The sequence below is a fragment of the Heteronotia binoei genome, chromosome 21, assembly GCF_032191835.1.
Source record: "Heteronotia binoei isolate CCM8104 ecotype False Entrance Well chromosome 21, APGP_CSIRO_Hbin_v1, whole genome shotgun sequence".
In the NCBI taxonomy this organism is placed as follows: domain Eukaryota; kingdom Metazoa; phylum Chordata; class Lepidosauria; order Squamata; family Gekkonidae; genus Heteronotia; species Heteronotia binoei.
Window position 1 is genome coordinate 71,803,064 of NC_083243.1, and position 23,106 is coordinate 71,826,169.

General features: G+C 39.2%; 1 protein-coding gene across 23 annotated transcripts in view; it reads right to left on the minus strand.

Moving 5' to 3' along the window:
* The window catches only part of MEIS2 (Meis homeobox 2), a 358,946-nt gene extending 336,068 nt beyond the window's left edge, over positions 1-22,878 (minus strand). For 7 of the 23 annotated variants that reach the window (XM_060262591.1, XM_060262592.1, XM_060262589.1 and 4 more), the window contains exons 1-7: positions 21,249-22,343; positions 20,006-20,238; positions 18,393-18,534; positions 17,799-17,849; positions 17,024-17,074; positions 15,978-16,127; positions 3,373-3,487 (exon numbers count right to left, since the gene is read on the minus strand). In XM_060262591.1, the coding sequence (XP_060118574.1) occupies positions 3,373-3,487; positions 15,978-16,127; positions 17,024-17,074; positions 17,799-17,849; positions 18,393-18,534; positions 20,006-20,238; positions 21,249-21,260 (754 nt within the window). In that variant the 5' untranslated portion in view covers positions 21,261-22,343. Of the gene's footprint in view, positions 1-3,372; positions 3,488-15,977; positions 16,128-17,023; positions 17,075-17,798; positions 17,850-18,392; positions 18,535-20,005; positions 20,239-20,767; positions 20,986-21,248; positions 22,348-22,722 lie in introns of those variants that run through there. The other 16 variants (XM_060262598.1, XM_060262595.1, XM_060262599.1 and 13 more) reach the window with 9 other exon arrangements.
* Between the last annotated feature and the right edge of the window lie 228 nt (positions 22,879-23,106).

Consider the following 23,106-nt stretch of genomic DNA (forward strand, 5'->3'; position numbering starts at 1 on the left):
ACCAGTGGCTATTAACCACAGCTTATCGTTGTAACTCTCTGTCTGGGGCAGTGATGCTCTGTATTTTAGGTGCTTGGGGGGCACAGTGGGAGGACTTCTAGTGTCCTGGCCACACTGGTGGACCTCTTGATGGCACTTGAGTTTTTTTGGCCACTGTGTGACACGGAGTGTTGGACTCGATGGGCCAGTGGCCTGATCCAACATGGCTTCTCTTATGTTCTTATATAAGGCCTTGCAAGATGTCTACTGATAGGCTTAGCAGCCTCAGCACATGTCTACTGATAGGCTTAGCAGCCTCAGAACATATCCAAGCTCCCACTCCCTACTAAAAAATAGGATCTGTCACAAATCTGCTCCTCAGACAAATGAACTGGAAACCAAACACCAATTCTATTCTCACTGTCACTGGTTACAGACCTAATCCAACTTCCATTAATTTAAATATTAATGGATGCCACTATGATCTAATAGCAGCTATATCCAATACTAAATGAAAATTTGTAATGAAAATGAAGCTTCTACATTAGGAGTAAATATATGGGTCATTTCTACATGGAGGACCTGCTGTGGTTTCGGATCCAAACTGGATTGTCCCCTATCATCCACTTTTGGGTTTTCCCATGATATACTGTGACATTCCAAAAACTTGATTTATATGATCTTTTTTGAAAGTCTGTAGAAAAAGCAGCTTTACACACCATGTAGCTGGAAAATAACACATTTTTAAAGTCTCACCCACATCAGCACTTTTCTTTTTTTGCCTTGGCCTGTGTGTGTGTGTGGGGGGGATTTCTGCTCCGTCACTGGAGGTTGGGGAGGAAACTCTTTTTTAAATGGGGATTGTCAGTTTGCTATAGCCCAATATATTATTATATTGCTTGATCAATTTGTTTCTCTGAATTCCAGCTTTCATTTTTTTTCTCTAAAAAGTAAGTCTCTGGTCCTTCATGTGACTGATATATAGAGAAATATTTCTGCAACAAACATGTCTAGATATACTGTTTCTGAAATGAAAGCTAGAAATTCAGCGGAACCTGTCCATTATGAAATATCATTAAAACACTACTGCATTCTAGTGATGTAGTAACTTTCTTTTTTTGCTCCTCAAAACTCCTCCAGCGGTGGGAAGGAATAGTAGCCATGTGGAGCTAAAGTAAGTACAGAATAGAGACTAATGCTGAGTGGTTGAGATTCTATTGCCACTGCATGTGCAGAGGTATTCAGAGCAGCAATTAAAGCTACATGACAATAATTTTTAGGGTTGCCAGCTCTGGGATGGGAAATACCTGGATATTTTGGGAGTGGAGCCTGGGGAGGGTGGGGTTTGGTAGGGACCTCAGCAGGGTACAATACTATAGAGTCCACCCTTCAAAGAAGTCATTTTCTCCAGGGGAACTGATCTTGGTCTTCTGGAGTTCAACTGTAATATTGGGACATCTCCCAGCCCCCACCTGGAGGTTGGCAACGTTAACAGATTTTCCATGTACAAGTAAACATGGTCTGGGACTCTTTTAAAGTGATGCAGAGGTTTACATAAATCCAGCATGCTTTTTTGTTTCCTTTTCCTAATAGCAGTTTATCATGCTGTATTGGAAATATTTGTGATGTTGCTACCCTGAGTTTTGGGGACAGATTTTCAAACAGCACAAGAATCTGCTGTAAACACCATGCACATTTACCAACCCCATAATGTATGCAAAGTATAGCATGCCATTTGTTAGAAACAGCTATGGTGTTTTTGTCTAATGGCTGTTATTAAGATACCATATGGGAGCCTATAGGCACAAAGCAGTAAAGCTAATTGCACCTGTCCAATGAAAACAATGGGATTGCAGTTCTTAACTGTATGCTCAGGGGCTTTACCAAGCACAGCATAGCAGCATACTCAGATTTGTCAGTGAGCGTACATTAAACAGGGAGTTGCAATCAACCTTGGCTCTCTCATGAGTGTATCATTGTTACATGTTTCCAAACATGTCTTTGTCATATTAACATGATATTTTTATGCATACACTTTTTAAAAAAATATATGCAATCCTAAATAATACATAAAAACATATGAAATATATAATAGTAACTGATTTCAAAAGTACTTAAGTTCTATTAATTTTTCAAGTCTGGATCTTAGCAAGAAAGCTGAACAAACAAAGAGCATGTAAAGTTTAGTGTCAGTTGTACAGAAAGAGCTTATTTCTGACAAAGCCATCTGCATTATTACTCCGACTTAATGATCATGAAGTTAACAGCTATTAAAATGTTCAAATCAATCACAGAGATGTGAGTCCAGTCCATCACTCATATCACTTTCAGCAGAAACATGTGAATTCAGAATAATCTGAACTAATGATTAAAGGCAAAACCTCTTATGGTCATAAGGGAGAACCATAGCCCTCTCCAAACATCTGAGATTTTGGTCTTTACACTACATACTTCTTTTTGATGTATTTCTAAACAAAATCCACAACAGTATAAAATCATGAAGTAATCATAGAAACTGTTTTGTGATGACGTTTAATTGCCAGTCCAAATTGGAAGGCTGTGAAAGGTCCAATTTAAAATTTAGACATGGGAATCCAGTACTCAGTTTTATCTGACATTAACAGATCCATCCTTGATTTGCTTTTGTGGAAGTAAATCCTACTGACTAAGAGCCAAAATACCATTGAAATCAGTGGGACATGCTTCCAAATAACCATAAAAGACTAAACAGTGGTGGGTTACCAGGCACAGGAACTTTACATCCTAATCCTAAAAACATTACTGGAAAGCAAATTCCATTGACCCTCTAAAGAATCTACTTCTGATTAGTGTAGTTAAGGTACAAGTATTAGGTGGCAAACCATATGCCATTACTGCAGACTTTATTCTGAAATAAATTTTGCTGTGAATTGCAACCCAGGCAATGATTGCATGTGATTTTCTTACTGAGTTGAGAATGTTGTTATTTCTGGTTTAAAACATCTCAACTGGATACTGAAGCCCTTTTTTGCTGACAGTACAAATTAAATTTTCTATTTAGAGACCAGTACAAACTGCTGCATCACAGCTGGGGTGTATGTCTACCAAGATATTTACTTACACCACACAAAAATAAACTGAAGATAACCAAATTTGTAAAGGAATTGGCAGAACTAATCAATTGTTATTGCAAAGCCTGTTTGAAGATTAGATATTTAGCTTTGAAATAATAATAAAATACAGCTAAGTAGGTTGAGAAAAGGAAATAACATGTCTCCCCAAGTTACAGCTGATTATACTGCAAGCCTGCCATTCTGTGTTTACACTAAGGCAGATGTACTGATATAATAAAAGACACTGAAGTTATTTTAGTCATGCCTACTTTGCACAGAGAAAGAAACCTTGACCTTTTACCTTGCTCACTGCTGTTGTCTCCACTCTGGGAAGCGTGGCCCCCACTGGAAGGCCCCGGTGTGCCTGCTGAGTGCGTTGAAGTTGCATCATCATGGTCTCTCCAAGAGGAAGGGTTCTTGTGTCAGAATGTCATATTTTCCACCATTATCATTCCAATAGCAAATCAGGACCAGTGAAGGGCAGGGAGGGTGAGAAAAAGAAAGCCGGAGAGGGGGAAAAAAGTAGCCAAATTAGCATTTGTAAAAATCCCCAAACTGCAGATAGAGTTTAGAAGTAGGGGCTTACTGATATTCTATCTCTGGTCATGTTTACTTAAAAGTAAGATACATTGAGAATAAGGTAGCTCACTCCAAAGCAAAACAGTTTAAGATCTTTTCTGTTGCTTGGGAGAGGGAAACCCCAAACCTTGGGCTTTTATATGTTCTGTAACAACCAACATTCCCTCTAAACTGCAGAGTCTTGTGAACAAAAATTCTACTTTGTGAGCTACTGCAGAAATTAGTTCACTCCTGGGGCCCTTTTTCCTGAGCTAATACAAAAATGTGTGAGTTGGAGGCTAAAAATCTGTGAGCTAGCTCACACTAAATCAGCTTAGAGAGAACACTGGTAACAACTCTATTCACAGTGTAATCCCAAACAGAGTTGCACCTTTCAAGCTCGTTAACTTGAATGGGCTCAGAAAAGTGCAACTCTGTTTAGCATTGCACTGTTAAATACTTAGCATGCAGGGGATGTGGTTTTTTAACTCATTGTATTACCACTCAAAGCTACTTTTTTTAAAAGTAGAATTATTATAGGTGTGGGAAAGAGAACAGGTAACTAGTCTATTGATTTGAGTTTCCTTGGTTTCCACTGTTCTCCTTACAATTTTTTCATCTCTAATATTTGGAGAGAAGCTAAATTATAAATTTATTTCTATCTACCATATGCTTACATATAAATAATATTTTAATATTTCAAACCAGTGCATGTTTGCTAGACAAGAATTGGAAAGGTAAGATAATTTTAGCATTTTAAAGCAGATAACTTGTTTAAATGCATTCTAGATGTCCTGGATTGTCTAAAATAAAAAGTAATTTCCATCTTTATATGTGGTAGTATTACCCTTTCCCTGTGGACATATATAAAATACAATGATGGAGAATGCATAAGGTAATAATCATTTTCATATTTTGCAGAAGTTGACTAAGTGAAACTTCTGATACAGTAGTGTAGTCACATAATTCTCAGTGGCTTTTAATTTATTGAGTATGGGTTTTCCTGGATAAAATCTCAATTTACAAAGGGTAAGTGAAGAAAACTGAAAGCTGCAGCTAAGTGCTGCTTTGCTAAGTGTATTCTCCACATAGTCCTCCTCCTCTTTCCTGATCATTCCCAATACCCCTGCTGTTGCTTAAAGGAAAACAGGAATTCTACTGTACAGGAAAAGCTTTATCAGCACCACATGAAGGCAGGCAAGAGATGGAATTTCCTCTGGCAGAAAAGGAGAGCAAGAACACATGCAATAGATCAGACTTGGGGTAGGACCTGCTTTACTTGCCACCTATATATGACAACTTAAATTAAACACATCCTAACAAGAAACTTTTTTTGTGAAAAATCTAAGTTCAAACAAATAGTGCAAGCCCTAACCTGTTCCAACATAAATAGTACACATGATGATATATTACACACACACACCTCAGCATCAGTCAATTTTAAGTCTTTTTGAGACATCAGAGAAGAGAAAGTGGATTGATGGATTCCATTAAAGGGAAGCATGTTGTCAATGTTAGTCCAAACTTCTGGTTTCAGGAATGGACAATCCATACAGAGGATACATCCAAACATATCTTCTATACAATAAAGATACAGGTAAAGCATGTCCAAATAGCTCCACTCCTTCTAAACAAACATAGACTAGGATTTCACAATGGCTCCCTTCTCCTTACTGTAAAAATACAGAAGAAACAATTTTCCCAGTAAAAAGTAAAGCTGACAGGTGCAATCCAATTAATAAATTAAATATACTAAATAACACAACATATGCTTCCTTTAATGGAGTCCAAACTTTGTTTTCTGAAGCAATCACTTCACTTTGCCTAATCAAAAGACTGTAGTCTTGTTATGTAGACACCACCTCAAGTTATCATCTATAGACATCCTATGAGTTCCACTTGTCTTATAACAGTATTCAAAAGCCTGAATAGTCACATTATACCATCATACTCAACTATATCTAGGAATTATCCTGAAATCCAACATGTCAGTCAACACAAGAAGTCTACTATCCTTATTAAGAAAAGTCTAAGCAACAGAAAATTGCTAACCAGTCAGAGCCTGTCAATAATAATAGGCACCCAAACAGTCTCATTTAGGAATAACCTGTAAAATCAGTCAGACCTGAAATGTAAATACAGATTTAATCCAAGCCAGTCCATACATATTTTTGTAGAACAATACTTCAGCAAAGCCTGAAAAATCATAATAAAGTTATAGCAGTACATAGTTGCTAAGATCAGTATTTCAAGTAAAATGATAGGCTAATTATTATAACATTAAAAAAAATACCATCATACTGCAAAGTCAGTTGATATAAAGCATAGAGAAATACGAATATGGACTCAATATGAGATTTCAGTGGAATTCATATGGAAATAAAATGCTACCATCAAGCAAGTTTCTGTGCAGACTCGATTAAATGCATTGCGCCTATGAGCTACCCTTTTTATCTCTGAGTTAGGAAACCACTCAAATAGCTTCAAGCTGAAGGCAAACAGCAGACTGAAGCTCTTCAGTCCTCTGCAGCCTCTTAGCGTCAGCTGTTTGCCGGATGGTAATCAGATAAAGAGCTAGGAAAAATACATGAAAAGGGAAAGAAACAATAGCATGGCATGAGTTTAGTCCTCCATCATCATGCTGGAACCTACTTTTAGAAAATGTAATAATTGCAACATGTTTGCCTTGGCTAAACTTTTCAGGGAGTTCAGCAAGTTATGCTAATTCTATGCACTTGTAGACTGTCTTAAGCTGGCTGTTGTTAATGTCCCTTAGCTCATATATGAAAATTTCAATAATTAATCAGGACCACTTCAGCTACATTTTAAGACAAATGTTAACCAAAAGCTATCATACACTGCTTCAAAAGCTTGGTCAGTCTTTTTGTTTCTATATCATAATGATCTGGAATGATCACAGATGGAGATTTCCTGCAACTGAAAACACTTGCTCTTTTTGCCAGGTTGTATAGCCTTTCACCTCAGTTGTCAGTCCCAGTTCTAGGATGGTTAACATTGGTTTAAATGTAATGTGTTGCTTGTTTGAGGGTGTAATCAGGTACAGTTTTCTTGGAAGATAATGAATAATCAGGAATGTTCCTCAAGGAATTATCTCAGTTTGATGATTAAAAAATTATGAATGAGAAAGCTATTCTTCGGCATCCAAAAGGCTGCCATCCATATCTATAAGCTATGATTATATGGCACCATATTTTACCTATTTTAAATGTCTGGGTATGTCATTCATTCCCCCCCCCCCCCTACAGCTGTGCATCATTGAAGAAAACTACTTTGCTGCATGATCAAACATATGTAATCTTTAACTTTACAGTGCAACCAACATGGCAATCAAATACGCAGCTTGCAAATGATACTCATGAGTAAGTAGTTTAATTTACTATATTATAACCCAGTGGTATCAATAGGAATCTTTGCTGAACTCACTATATTTACACTATATTCATAGCATAGGGTAATTTTTAACTATGTATGAATGCAGCTAAAATGTTATGATTTCAGTTTGTAGAGAAAAACAGTGCTTGAGTTACAGGCACAAAATAATTTTGTGACTTTAATTTAATACTCTGAGCATGCCATTGACATTAATAGACTTGGAAGGGTACTTGCTTGTTATGATGATTGGCTGCATGGGTTTAAGAGATTGACCCCTGTCCTATGTTCAGTTGGCTTTTCCAGATCAGCCAGGGAAGCTCCTCTTGGTTATTCCACCTGAGAGCCATTTTTGTACCTTATGGATGTCCAGTGTCTGTCATGCTGTTGTCTTGGGAGACAGGGAGTCAATTCACACAACTGCATGTTGGAGTCAGCATGGGCTGAGTCTTTCATTAGACTTCCATGTACTGAACCAGTCTTCAAGATGGTTTAATATGTATCCACATCATGAGACTGAATGCTCTTGTTGAACCCATTTTTCATGATTTCTCTCTTGTCTTTCAGAGCTTATTCCCATCACCATTTGATAACACCACAGTAGCTATGGTTTTCAGTCAGCCCATGCTGTCTCTCAGTTGTATTAGTCCATGTCAAACCTATCATGTAAGCACTTATACCAGGGGTGGCCAAACTATGGCTTGGAAGCTGAGGGAGCCACTGGAAGGAGGGATAGAATAAAAGTTTTAGAGCTCTTGTAGGAGCTGTATTTACTAACCTTGGCGTCAAGGCAAAGAGAGATGCATAATGATGCAAATAGTGGTCAGTGATTTATATGATACATGTGTGTTTCCTTCTCCCACTGGTGCAAAAAAAATAAATAAATCCCTAACTTTTTCCTGTGTTGGTTTTATGGGGACTGTTATTCCCAGCTTTTGCTTTGTAAAAAGTCTCCTTCTAGCATGGTTGTATTGTAAGGTGCATACATATGTATTTTATCTTTCTGTGCAAAGAAAATATTGCATTTTAATAAAGATGTGTGTGCAATATTTGTTCATGTCTTGCGGCTCTCAAACATCTGATGTTTATTCTACATGGCTCTTACTTTAAGCAAGTTTGGCCATCCCTGACTTATACCATACTCTCAATGCAGAATTTTCATATGCCACCCCTAGCACTTAAAAAAGTTAATTTTGCAGTGTTATAAAAAATCTGGCCCAATTAAGTGTGTGGAATCAACATGCATACATCTCCTCACTAAAAGCTAACTAAGCTGCAAGAAAACATAGGCTGACTATAGACTGTGACTCTTATTTACTCCAGCATTTGCAAAAATATACCTTCATTGTGGACACACATTGAATAATTTGCAAGACAGTTGCAACATATTCAACTAGTTAACTCACACTGACCATGCATACACAAATACAATATGACACATTTCCCAAAAAAAGTCACACTATAGTCCAGGATGAAACAAGTAGAAATATAGAGATTTTAACCAAATGTTTTGACTTTTAGTATGACTAGATTTTTGTATATTTGATTCTGAATTAGCACCAAACTCATGTCCTAGAAATGGTCTAGGGTAAGAAATCAAATAAATACGCAAATTGCAAATATTTATTTATGCCACATATACTACTATCACATTTACATATACTGTAAAATATATGATGATGTTGTATTTAATCACTGACTAAAGTGCTAGGAGGGCGGAGGGCGCATGTAGCTATTCCCAGTAGTTTTAATAATTGGGAGTCAAATATGGCGTTTCTATTGCTCTTACCTAATTGTGTTAAAGAGCAGCGTTACCAGGAGAAAAGCAGTGAATACTGACTGGTACACAATAGAAGAAGATGGAAAATAGATACAAGAAGCTAGGTCTCCAGGGGCAGTATTTTCTATTTGCTGGGCTACAGACTCACAGCTGATAATGCAAGTTGTAATTAATATAAAAGCAGGAGACAATATGGGGAAGGCTTGTACTAGCAGGGCCACAGGAGATCACTCTGCTGCTATCCACTGTTTCTCATTTATGCACACAGCCTTCCACAGAAACACAATTTTGCCAGTGTTTTTTTCCCTTGAAAGTTAAAAAAATTGATTTAGCACCATCATTGAATTTTGCTAAATCTTGAGAAGAGCATAGAGAGGATGAGAGTCTCCAGGCATATGAAGCAAATCTGCTGTGTTACTGTTTTGTTGTTACTACAAATCTAGTGGAAATTTTAAGCATTTTAACTCCCACAGAATTTCAGGTTTGGGATTTTTTTTTTTTTTTTTTAAAAAGACTGACTTTCTAAGGCAGAATTATTTGTTAACATTCTTCATCAGCAAGTATTTTTTAACATTACCAGTTATTGGTCAGTCCTTGTACTGTGCCAAGGACAGTGGTTTAACAAGCCTCAAACTTATGACATTACACAGATCTAGATGGATTAACTGTGAATGCCTTATGCAACCAAAACTTCCACTGGATCAAATCACTTTAATTATGCAAGGGGCCCCTCTGGGACTGATTTTGATCTTGCACTGTTTTTACAGTGATACAACTCAATTTACCATGATGGAGTATTTCACATTTATATATGTAAGATTAAAACAACAGTATGTATGAACTTTAGCTATACAGAGAGATGAGTAACATAAAGATAAAACCCACTGAATTCAATGGGCATTTCAATAATATGCAAAATTGAGAACCAGGATCCTTCATACCCAGTAAATACATAAAACTTTCTGGTTTATAATTTAAAGAAAGGACCTTCCACTTCTGGATTCATGTTAAGAAGGATAATACATGGCGTACACTGTATTGAAGGTAGTTCTTATCAATCAGTTTGATATATGTGACCATGGAAAATCTGGCATGGCACAATGGCTGTAGACCAAATCCATTTAATCTCATCTCATCTCACCTGTGGCATAACCATAAAGTAGATGCGATTTTAGGTCACCCAAGATGTATCAGAGCAATCAGATAAACTATACAAGTAACTATGGTCCTCAGGTTTTGGTTCTACATACTAGACTATTATACACCACAAAATACTCTAATAGAAGACAGTATATACCCAGGCATTAAAAAGGAGTTCAGTATGTAAAAAAATCACAGCTAGCTAGGCTGGAAGAAAATATTAAAAACCTGATTTGAAAGTGATGGTGGGGAAACACACACATCTATTAAACATAAGGCTGTGGAGCATTTGCTTGTGTTTATTTTTTTTTTAAACCACTTACTGTGATAATTGTGTCTGTACCTCTGATCTTATTTGCTGTTCATTACAAATTATGCATCCTCTGCCTAGTACTGTGCAAACAATACTTTCTGTGAAGGGAGGGTAGTTTAAAAAAAACACCATCCAGCATATGTTTAAATATTTTTAAATAATTCTGAATTGCTTAAATAATTGTAATGCTATTTTCTTAAGCCTTTGGGGGGGCTGTTACCTGTTTTTAAAATATAAGAGTTCTGTGGACTCTTATCTAGAAGTAAGTCCCACTGAATACAGTGGGAATCTCTATTGAGTAGACATACAATGATTGTGCTGCATGTCTCTTACACATTTTGTATTCCAACTTTTAGTCTAATATATACTCCACCTGTTGGTAAAAACATAGTTTAGGAATGAGACCTGAAAGATATATATACTTATCTCTATTTAGCTACTTTCTTGTGGGTAGATACTCTGCATCTTAAGTTATTAAGATACAGTACTTGGACCAGTATTTATACTATACAGCCATATCCAACATCATAAAATTATACAGCCAAAAAGCAAGCTAAGCAAAACCCAGGAATGAAAACCAAGTACCTGTTTAACTTTAGCTTCAGTTAACACTCTACCCAAAATAAACTATCTGAACACCAAAGTGGAAGTTCTGACTTCATTTAAGCCAGTGTCTAATTTACCTATGACTTCAGTGAAGATGAAAAGGCACAGCGTTATCATCTGAAATCTGGCAAAACTAAAATGAGCATATGACATTCATACAGAAGTAATCAGAAATTGACCCTGATATCAAAATCTGCTATTCTGTAGTGAGCCTAAACATCTGCTATGCTAACATTTGTATCACTGCAGTCCTCAAACAGCAAGCTGTATAGGTGAACAACATACTGTTAGTACTGCTGTAATGCCAGACTACTTTCCCTTTTGATATTTTACATTGTCTCCCACTAGAAAATAATATACACATACTCTTGGAGTCACAGATTATCAAATATTTCTATTAAATTTGATACTATGTTCAAGTAATTCGCCTACTCTCTTTTCCCCCAAGGCGTTTGCAACAAATTGGTGAAAATCAGTGCAGTCCAGAGGTGGCTTCTTCTTCATACAAAGTGCCTACAACACAAAACAAAGTTCATCTTCTTGGTAGTTGTATATGTCAGAAGGGACTCAGTCCTAAGACCAACAGCAGAAGATCTATATAACCTGATCTTGCATTCCTGGCAAGACAAAATTCCTCAGAATTTGTGGCCCACTAAAAATACAGCATAAAGCCTTTACAAGTAATTTGCTCTCAACTTCTCAATTAACAAAAGCCAAAACCAAACACCAGGGAAATATATGTTGAACTATGTAATCTGTTTGCATTTCCACAACCATGCCTAGAAAAAAAATTGAAAGTTGTGTAAGATTTCAGTAGCCATAACAGTAAATTAAAGTATTCCAACATTAATCTAACTAAAGACATACTGAACAGTTTGAGTTCAGTGGCACCTTTAAGACTAATAGTTTTATTCAAAGTATGAGTTTTTGTGTGCAAGCACTCTTCTTCAAATACAAACAATAGATATTGTTCATTCTAGTATCCCTCATTCTAGTACAATGCCTAAAAGGAACCATTAAAGTTTCTTCTCTTTTAAATGATCCACATATGATCATTTTTTCTATATTTACAGGAGATGTAGCTTCATAACAGAGTATACAGCCTATGAAACAGAAAATACCTCTTTCAAATGTGTGAGCAAGAAAACCAGATATGCAACAGGAGCCCCAATCAGTCCTGGCTCTCTGATACATGTATTTTCTAACAACTATTTGTTATTTTCACACCTTATACTTTCAAGTTCTGCAGTCTGAAAATCTTAGGCATACCTCTAAAAAAATTAACGAATTTCCGAAATTAGACATAAACTCATATGCTGAACTTCCCAAACTCAGTCTTCCACCCTAAGTCTCACATGCAAGTTGAAATTCATAGTGCTTTCCTTGCAGATGTAGTGTAAGGATTATTGAAACTATGTACAAGTGTACTTATAAAAAAATGCTACTATACAGAATCATATATTGGAATGATGTCTATTAATATTTCTGTTCATTAGTGTTTTTTTGTCCTATTTGGCATATGGCTAGAAACAATCCAAGTAAGGCCCTATGCATCTGTGTTATTATCAGGAGAGTCCATTCCATGTGTACGTCCATTGAAGACCAGGGGAAACCATGAACATCATGTTAATGAAGATACATCTAAATAGGCTGCAATTCTGTTGATAGCTACACACACATAAAACCTCTGAAATCAATAGGATTTCCATACATTTCCTACACTTCATCTACATGAAGACTCCAAATGTTATGTACTCTGAAAATATCTAGAGTCATTAAGTTTTCAAAATGGATCTAATAATATATGAATCTTGATAAACTCAAAAGGAAGCTGGGGTGTCAAGAGACTATATTGTTATGTATATTTGTACATAAGACAGTGATAAATAGTCACTCCTGAGAAGCAGAACTTGAACTGTAGCTACAGCAGCTTTTAGCTGGTCTAGTTCAGGCAGGGCATGGTTGTAATTACCTTCTACCCATCTACAGCTAATACCTTAGAGCCATAAAAATATATGAGGGTGTTAAAAATTCAAACACTAATTATGGGCTGTTATATTTACTAAATATAGCAGAGTATATAACAGAAGTTTCGGCTTTTCAAGGGCTAAACCGTATCCTATTTGATTTATAAAGTTCCTGACCTGTCAGCACTTACTGTATTATATCATAATTACAATAAAATAAAATTCAATATATGCACTTATTGCCAACAACCATAACAAGACTTTCTGGATATTCTAGGCTTCTTCTCTGATAAAATAAGGGTATGTAACTATCACAGCAATGTCATTCCATAATTTGAATAATTGAATATTAGACTTCCAGAGTCCTCCTGTAAATAGTAACTACTCTCACATGTTTTTAGTTTACTTTGTTTCAGCTGTATTTTCAAGCTGAGTAAAATATAAACTTGAGAGCCACATTAGCACTTAATGTAGCGCTGTCACCATCACTAGCACTGCTTTAGACCTATACCCATAAACATACACAAGCACACTGAACAGAGGTGTAGGGATTTGGGGGTGTCAAGTATCTGTCACAAACTGTCATCTCCATAAGAGAAGCTCTGGCACAGAACAAATTAAATTACACTTCTTTTTTAAGCTGTCATTATTCATAGCCAATCAGTTGAAATGTTCTCAGTATTTCATGTGCAAATAAAACTATGAGAGGATACGTGGATCAGAACAGTGGGCCAAGAGATAAAACAGAGGAAACAACATGCTGTCTATATCCCTCTGTAGTGGTTCATCATTACTCCTGCACCAACTTGCACCAAATGAGATTTAGCCTGAAGCAATATATTGAATATGCATATCAAAGTAAATAGGAAGAAAAAATTAAACTCTGAGTATCAAACTGGAGAAGTTTTCATGCTTAACTATTCCAATTTTCAGGTAGGTATTTGTAAATGAGTCATTTCAATTTAATTTCCACATCTGCATATTTAAATTGCAAAAAGCATATTTCCTACTGTTTGAGAAACACAATAGACTGCCCAAATGGCTCTCTCCCTCTCTTTCTCCGTCTGTACACACACAAACACCCATATAAAGAAATGTATACATACAACTTTATAACTATGTGCACACACACATACACACATATAAAGTTGAAAGTAATTATAACATACTTCACTAATAAGACACAATTTCCCAAATGCAACCACATGATACAACTTTTCATTTCCCAGTTGGTGTTCTGGTTGCACAAATTATTTCTTTCTTTCCAAAGAAATAGAAGGGGCTAAAATAAAAATGATACAACTCAAATCTCCCAGAAATAAAAAGTTTTGTATTATAAATTATAATATCCAATGAAGTGGTAAGGACTAATGGGTGAAAGATGAACAGTCACATTTCCTTAAGTTTGTTGTTTGAAGACTAAAAAAAGACAAGGGTACATTATTTTGCATGAATATAGCAGTTATAAAATTACAAAATTCTAGCTCCGAACAACATTGTCCTATTGCTATGGTTAAATTTAAATATAACAGAGCACTTCAAATTGGCTTGAGCATTCGCCATCTGCTGGAGCCCTAAACAGGCTAGTTTATCTAATCTCTTCAATATAAACATCAGCATGCTCCATTTCTACACTTCCATATGAAACACACACTTGTAATGAAACTGTCCTGGGAACACATGCAATGTTTTTGCAAAGTTTTGTTGAGTGGATAATGATCTTTCAGGATACCTGTCATTTTGGATTCCTGTCTAATGGCCCATAGATTTGTGTGCACGCTAATTTAAAGGTTTAAAAAATGTATACAGGACATATTTTTGAATCTGTTGTCATGCTCTGTGGCCCTTATTAGCTACAAATAAAACTTTTGATATCAGATGCAGGTTTTGTTATTTTGAGGGGTTTTTTTTAGATTAATATAAAATTCAAAATATAAAATATGGTTCTACATCAGTTTCAGAAGTGAGAACAATTTTTATTTTAAAATTTTAATAAGCGCTGTGTGATTTATACAGGTCTAAGCTGAATTTTTTTAAATAACAGCTACTGCTGCCATTAGTCTTATGAACAGATTTAATACATAATAATAAATATTAAATTACAACACAAAATATTTCTAAAGCCAATAAAAACAGACAGAAAATGGATTTTTTCATATTTACTTCTATAGCACCTAAAATAGTACCTCTAGATGCACAAGAATCCAACTTGCAACATCACATGCAGGTTCCCATGATAAAGCCACATTCCTACTATTATATTCTTAGTCTATGGCATTGTTTGTTGAGTTCATTGAATGTAAACTGCACCCACAAAACAGTCTTTCAAACTACCGCTATTGTTCATCCTTACTGTTAACAAAGCTGCTTGACCAGTTTCTACCCTATGAGTTCTATGTGTATACTCTACCACAATCTTATCAAAGTACATACCTATGTAAAAATTTCAAAAGCCCTGTTCTACAGCACACCAAGAGCTCCTGAAGAAGATTCATTTCTCCAGTCATGCACATCCACTTAGATTTCCATAAAACAACAACTTACTCAGCAACTACTGATGTGCTAAAATCAACAGCTGACATATAGTTACACAATCATAATTCTGCTTTTGTAATGCAGGGTTAATAATTGGCTCATCAAGGTTATTGCCATTTGTTATGATGTACTTGTTATCAGGTACTTGGCAATAGGTCCATATTCTGACAATGTTTAAAAGAAAAAGTACTGGACACTATAAACTTGTTTTAATACAGTGTTCAAGTTTCAATAACTCCTCTAATACTTTTGATATACAGAAGGAGGGGACAAGTTAAACTTTTTACTACACTATCACTTGTATTTCTCTTCTGATTGTTTCCTATGCTATGGCAAAACATCCCCCGTCCCCCAAAACTCCATCACTATACCAACTTTTCAGATTCTCAGATTGTAAATTTTGCAAAGTATAAGTTAAAATTCCAAGTTACTGAATGTAATTTTTAAAAAATCCATCCCACTCCCCCAATCAAACAAAAATCCCCTGAGGGAAAAATAGGGTTTTATCATAGTGGGAGCCAAAGGAGATAGAAAGCAAATACAAAATGGAGCTGGTTAATAGAGAAATCCTTAAATAACAACAACCCAGAGATCTACTAGTTATCAAATGGACTTACATGGTCAGCTAAATTTGTAGATGATCCTGAGAGTTCTTCATGATCGGATTTGGAGCTGCCATCTCTTTCATCAATAACTAGATCTATAGGCATTTTGCCTTTCAAACAGCTAATGTACCGGTGGCAGAAATTATCACACAATTCGTGAACCTGAAGATAATTTTTAAATAAAGAGAGAGAAAAAAAGAATTCAAAAGAGAGGGGGAGGCAAAATTATCAGATTGCAACTTGAGAAGGCTTTTTTTACAGCTGAAAAAAAAATACTGTGATCTATTCCAAGAGTAACTCTAATTAAGGGGCATAATAGTTGAAGGCAAGGAAACAATAGAGAAATTGTTACAGCACATATTATTCCCTAGAGACTTGCCTGAGCAACAAGTTTTTTTTTGGGGGGGGGGGGAGAGAAGTAGAGAGATTCAGCTTGAGGCTACTCTATAGACAGAAGAAAATCTGATTTGAGGATAATATCAAAATCACTGAGATCTGGACCAAGGTAGATAAAATTCTGAAAGTACAGGCATGTCAGCCGGAAAGACTTAAGGAAAGAACCGGTTTGAAGTAAGGCGAAGCAATTCTTGTTTCAAAACCTTCCATAGCAACTACGTTGCATCTTTATCGCAAAATCATTTCCTTGTAGCACCTCAGCTTTCCCAAAGGAATTGTTTGTGTGTCTTTTAATCTTAATGTATGCCCGCCGGTAAGGGAAGAATCACAGCTACATTGAAGAAGGTTTTTTAAAAAATAAAATAAAATACTCCTCCTTGATTAAGAAAATTGTAAAAAAAAAAATACATGGGAGGCAGAGATAGTATAGGATAAAATCCAGCAAGGGGGGGGGGCATACTGGAACAGATTGTAATCAAAGAGAAGTTCCAGAAATACAGGGGAGGTGAGGAAAAAGGTATTGCCTTCTTTATGGGGTGTCACTGGTACTTTGTAGTTACAGAGTCCAGCTTCACTGTCCTCAAAGCTCTTAGCAAACTTAAAGGTATATGTGACGGGGAAGGGAAGGATAAAGAGAGGCAGGACTACCCCCTTGCTCTTACCTTTTCTAATTCCAAAAGGTGAAACCTTAAGACTTGTATTGCTTGGATCATCTGAAAGAAAGTTGGGAGCAAAGAAGTTGTCACTGTAGAGCGAGAAGAACCAGGCAAGAAGAGGCAAATTGTCAGGGCACACCCTCATTATCTAGGATTTTAGCTCATTCGTCACGCTTGGGCAATTTTGATCAACTTTAACCTAAAGCACTTGATTTTTTCTATCATATTTTTTCCAAGAGAAGTTGCGATTAGTGGTTTGCATAGATGCCCTCCCGCAGCGGTTTCTGAAAGTCCACAAAGCAACCAAAGAGCTAAACATTCCCTCATCACCCCACCACACTTTAAAAAAGAAGAAAAGGTGAAATGCCCAAGATGAATGCTTTGCCTTTGCCTCCTTTTACAAGCGGATTTCAAGCACTTTTAATATTGAAATTGGCCACATTAGCAAAAGAATTGCACTGAGCCGTTCCAAAAACTAAGAAGTCTCAGAAGCCATGATTTCCTTCCCTTTTGCTCATGCAGTCTTAAACCCAGCTTTGCAATGCATTGGGGTCTTGAGTGTTTGTTGTCCTCCTTCCTTGTTAAGAACTGGAGATCTTTGAAGCCCCTGGATAGGGAAGGTTTCTTCCCTCCCCCTCCCAAGTGCCCTGAGTGTCACTTTATATCAATGCCTCCTTCCCCATACAATTAATACTTTAATTTGAAAAAGCAAGAACCCTTTTTAAAAATCTCTGTGAGAAAGTCAAATATTGGGGGGGGGGGGGGGGGGGGACATCCTTACCAAATTGTCCAGCTCTGGATTTGAAGAAAAGAGTGGCTTTTCTGCCCGAACCTACATGAACAAGATTGCAGTGGGGGAGAGGAATCAGTGTATATTTCAATTGCCTTACCTCTCCTTCCCTCACATTTGCCCCCCTCCTCCAAACTGAATAAAAACACGAAATAAAATCTGTTTACAGGACGGCTGCAGTGACTGAACCTGGGACTGAAGGCTGCTGTAAACTACAGGCCACTCAGCACAGCCTTCCCTGATTCTGTCCCACCCAACCCCTAATTTCTCCCCTCTTTTTAAAACTAAAGGTCTCCCGGGAGTTATGGCCCCCCCTTCCACCCTCTTCCTGGAAAGGCTGTAAGGAGCAACCACTGCATCTCTCCAGAGTGGTGATGCCAGGCCAGCTTGGCCAGGGCTCTTAACTGAGAAGCACCCCCAGACTCAACAAGCACAGGCACGCAGGTTCCATTGCTTCTTTAACTTTGTGGAAGTTGGCTTGACGGGGAGGGGGTATTCTCAGGGGTGTGTGAAGTGTTATGTGCCTACTGCGGAGCGGGTTGAGAAGAGAGGGGAGGGGAAAAGGCGGGTTAAAAAGCGTTCGACCTGTTTGGCGAAAACTGCGATGTCCTCGTTGAATGAGTCTGAGGAGCAGACATCTCCGCCGGCCACCCCAGGCTCTCGGGGAGTGCAGGTCGCCAGCTCGCACTTCTCAAAGACCAGCGCTAACAGGGGGAACAACGGGTGCCTGCCGGGCAGTGACACACAAAGAAAAAAGGGCGGGGGCAGTTCAGAGAAGGAGAAAAGACAGAGAAAGAAGATTCTGATCAACAAGCATTCCCCCCCCCCCTTCCAAAAATAATAATTAAAACACTCAGGCATCCACATTTACGCACGCCTTACACGCCTCAGCTTTTCCATGAAGGACAAGGGGTAGGAAAGCGAGGCCAAGAGCAGAAAGAAACAACAACAACACACACACACCTCCTCAACCCGAGTCTCACAAACGGGTAAGGCTACACAATCACAGCGAGGCAGGCAAGGGCTGGCTGGGCTGTGAAGTTTACACGGCTTTTCCCAGTGACTAGGAAGCGAGGAGAAGCCCCTTCCCTGCCCCCGAGCAACGACCTAAAAGGGGAAACTTTACAATTAGGCAAACTGTTTATACTGCTGAATATTTTGGTGGAATTCTATGAAGCAGCTAGAAAATTGGGGGTGGGGGTGATGGAAGCAAAGTCTCTTAAAGCTAAAGTAGACCGTCCAGATTAAAATACCAACACCCAGCCATAAGTGAAATGGTGAGAAAAAATAGTGGAAAGGGTTTTTCTTTTTACCCATTGTCCCACCGGACACTGGGAAAGGGGAAAGAAGAATGGGAAGAGTAGTTAATGTGCATTTTTCTGTGCTCAAATGGTTATGCCACAAGGTTTACTCGGTATAGCTTAGGGAAATGTAATAATCACCTACCTACAAGCAAAAAGAATACTGAAGAATCCCTAAATACAGCCTTTAGGGTTATTTTGCTAGAGACGTCAACAACTCCCTCCCTTGTCATTTATTTCCCCCTCATTCTCAAGGAGTAAGTATTTTCAAGAATAAACCCATCTCCAGTCTTTGAGCAACTCTATTTACAGATTAGTATTTCGGCCCTAAACAAATCATTCCTATTGATTTCAGGAGAGCTTAGATCTATAGAAGTGTGCAGCTTACTTTCCATTTCTAAGATCTTTTACTTGCAAGTCAGTACTTTTAAGTGACTTTACTTCCAAGCAAGTGTGCTTCAGATCCGAGTTACTAAAGCTCAGGCCAGTCCAAGCAACGCTGCTTTATTTAAAACTGAGAGCTGTGCCGGTTTACCCTGGGTGTCACAATGTTTGTGTGCATCCGAAATGCATTCCGAATATATTTCTCTAGCATGTTTTCTCCATGAAGTGCTGATGCCATTTCTGTAAAGTCACCCTAAAAGTATGACTTTTAAATAATGTAAAATATACTAATGACGATTGCGGGTGTCCTTCCAGAACAGAAATCCTTGAGGATTTTGAGGAATGGTACACTGGCGACAAACACAGTCCAATTCTCCCCCCCCCCCCAATGAAGCAGGGCTATCCCACTAAACTCTTCTCTGCGGCCGAGCCTACTCTGAAGGATCCCTGAAACACACGGACGCTGCAAGGAAAAGGCCATGAAGCCTGCGTCGTGTCCTGCCTTGTACCTACCCGTAGATTGCATCCTTGTCCCGCTTCAGGGCGTCGTTGACAGCCGATCCCATGCTGGCCGGCATGACATTGGGGTGCGGGGCATGGGCTCCATAATGCTGACTGGCATGGAGTGGCGGCCCATGGTTCAAGTGGTGAACTGGGGGGATCGGCCTGGGGGCGTGAGGGTCTCCGTACATGGAAGCCGGTACCCCTACTCCGTCCATTCCGCCGTAATGAGGCAGCTCATCGTACTGTCAAAAAAGAAAATGGGCCAGAAAGGAGGGGGGGATAAAAGAACCATGGGCATAGAAGGGAGAGAGAGGAAAGAGAGAGTGAAAGGGAAAGAGCGAAGGAGGGAGAAAGGAATAAAAAAAACACAACAACAACAAAAGTCAGAAGAGAGTAAAGCACCCAGACAAGTCAGACAAAACGGAGCAAAACTACAAACCAGGACCAGCCACAACAAAGAGGAAAAGCTATACAAACTGAACTCAAAATAAAAAAGGGCACAGTCTATAGAGGGGGGGGGAGGGCAAAGGGGCAAGGGACGGTTCCGGAGGGGGTGAGCGGGGAGAAAACTATAGGGGAGACAAAATAATGAAGAGGGAGAAGCTAAAAACGTCCTCAGAATTAGGAGATAAAAGGGACAAAAATAAACAACCCACAAGTAAACACGTTAATCCTGAGGGGGAGCGGCGGCGTAGGGGGTGGGGGTGTAGAGAAAGAAGCTGGTCTGAGAAAGGAGAAGAGCACGGAGGGGACAAATAATCGGAAAGTTACCAAAAACATTATTTAGCAGCAATTCCCTCCGGTCCTTGTCAAAATCAGAGGCAAAGCCTGCTGCAAAATGTAGCTGTGTTTCCCAGGCGGAGGCAGCAACAGCCACAGCAACAGGAGCGGCGGCGGCGGCGGCAGCAGCAGGCAAGCCTTCCCCCCTGTGAACCCCGCGCCACTGAGCTGCTAGAGAGGAGCAGGGAAATCGCGCTGTTGGGAGAAAAGCTAGAGAGGAAAGAAGCGTGGAACAATTGCGGGGAGAGCGAGAGCGAGACACACGCACACACACACACGCACATACACACAGAGGGACACGCACGCACACACGCACACACACACAAAACTGGTGAATAATTTTTGCCGCTATTTGTTGTTGTTTTTAAAATTGTGGCCGCCATGAGCAGCAGCAGCCGAGGAGAGCAAGTTGGACAGGCCCCTCTTAAGAGAGGATTTATACGTAAGGTAAGTGTTGGAGATTTAAACCTACCCTTTGAGCCATCAGTCTGCGCTCCAATAAACTCCTGGAGGTGTCCTATATTTAATATCCCAGTCCAGCAACAATAACAACAGAAAAGTGATGGAGTGAAGCAGAAGAGGGATCCCTTTCCCCCTTTTTTCTTTCCGACCCACTTATAGGCTTCTCCAGTAGGCGTAAATAATCATAAAGATAACAGCAATAGCAATAAAAAGTAGGCAAAGAACCACGACGAGTTTGTGAGATTTCTTCTTTTTTTCCCTCGTCCTCCGCGCTCTTCTCTATTTCCCCCTTCTGTCTCTTTCCTCTTTCCTCTTTTTTTTCTTCCTTTAGTTAAAAATAATAATAATAAAAAATGTAAAAAAAATCGTGAAGCCCCAATCTGAAGGTTACGATCGGCCCGTCAGCAACCCACATGTAACCAAACTGTCGTGTCTCATGGCTTTTTGCCACTCCAGCTGTCAATCAAAGCCATGGAATGTCAAGGTAGTGAATGAATGATGGCTGATGATGATGAAGAAGAAAAGAGGAATCTTTTTAACCTCGGTTTCTTCTCTCAGTAACTCCGCGTTTGGGGTTTGCCGTGTAGGAAAGCTATAGGCTCTTTTTTTTTAAGTACCGGGAGGGGGAGGGTGGGGTAGGATGCGAAGAAAAATGGAATAGTTTGCAAAACGTGGACTTCCTCCAGTCTTTCCCCCCCCTCTGGTAGGTATTTTGTCTCCCTCTTCACCTCTCCCTCTGAGATGAGTGAGTGTCAGTAAGTGTTGGCAGGTTGGCTGCTGGCTGGCTTATAGAAGAGGCTCAGTTTTGCAGCGCTGATCGGCGGGAGAATGAAATGACGGAACCCGGAAGTAGTGGTGGCCATAGCCAGTCCTGCAACAGAGACACATACAAGGGAGAGGAGAGAGAGAGAGAGCACAGAGCGAGCGAGCGAGCGCTTAAAGCCTGTGATATGCAGAGTATGCAATCAGGGCTGCTTCCACGCCACATGCGGGGGGTGGGGAGCCACACAACAGATTCATACCCATAGCAAATCAACGTTCCTTTTCAGTTAGGAAAGTGAGAGTGTGGGAGAAAGGAGGAGGAAGAAAGAGAGGCAGAGAGAAAGAGAGGCTGGCTGGCTGGCTGGCTGGCTGGCTGAGACGGTGCCAGGGAACTGCAAAAAGCCCGGGGAGGGGGGGGAGTGCCTAGATCTGGTTTGCTTTTCAACTAGATTATTTTAGCCTTCGACATCGCTTCCCGTTTAACGGCGTTCTTTAGTCAGCGCCTCGCAATGTCGTCCCCCTTCCCTCTTTTGAGGTTACTTCTAGCAAGCGAGTCAATGGCTGCAGCAACCCAGGCGGTTGGGAAATGTTTTTGAAAAGGGGAGCATGCAAAGTTGAGCTGCCAGCGGAAACGAGCTTGCTTTAACAAAGTCCGCCGTCCTTGTCAGAGTCTTGCATTCAAAGAGCCTCTCTGTGTTTCATTTTCTGTGTAAACTCGCTACCTTTGTTGTCGTCGTCGTCGTCTTCGTCGGTGCTGCTGTGTAAATTAATTTTCCAGAAGGAGAGGAGAGAGACCCATCTCATCCCAATCCCATTTGGCATCGTTCTTCATTAAGTGACCGCTTCCATCAGCCACGCTGTATGATGTCTGGAGAGGGGGTGGCGGGGTAGGGAGGGGGAGAAGAGAAAAGGAAATCCTTTTAGGTTTGGCGCTGAGGCAGCGGAGAGGGGGCCAGAAAACAAAGTCACTATCACTTTTTCCTCTGTCGCACTACCGGGCTGAAAATTCCTGAGCGCAAGTTAAACGCTACCCAGTAACCTCCGCCTGGTGCAATCCTGTTATTCTTGCACGCTTTACTGGGTTTTGTGCAATTTGTGTTTAAAAT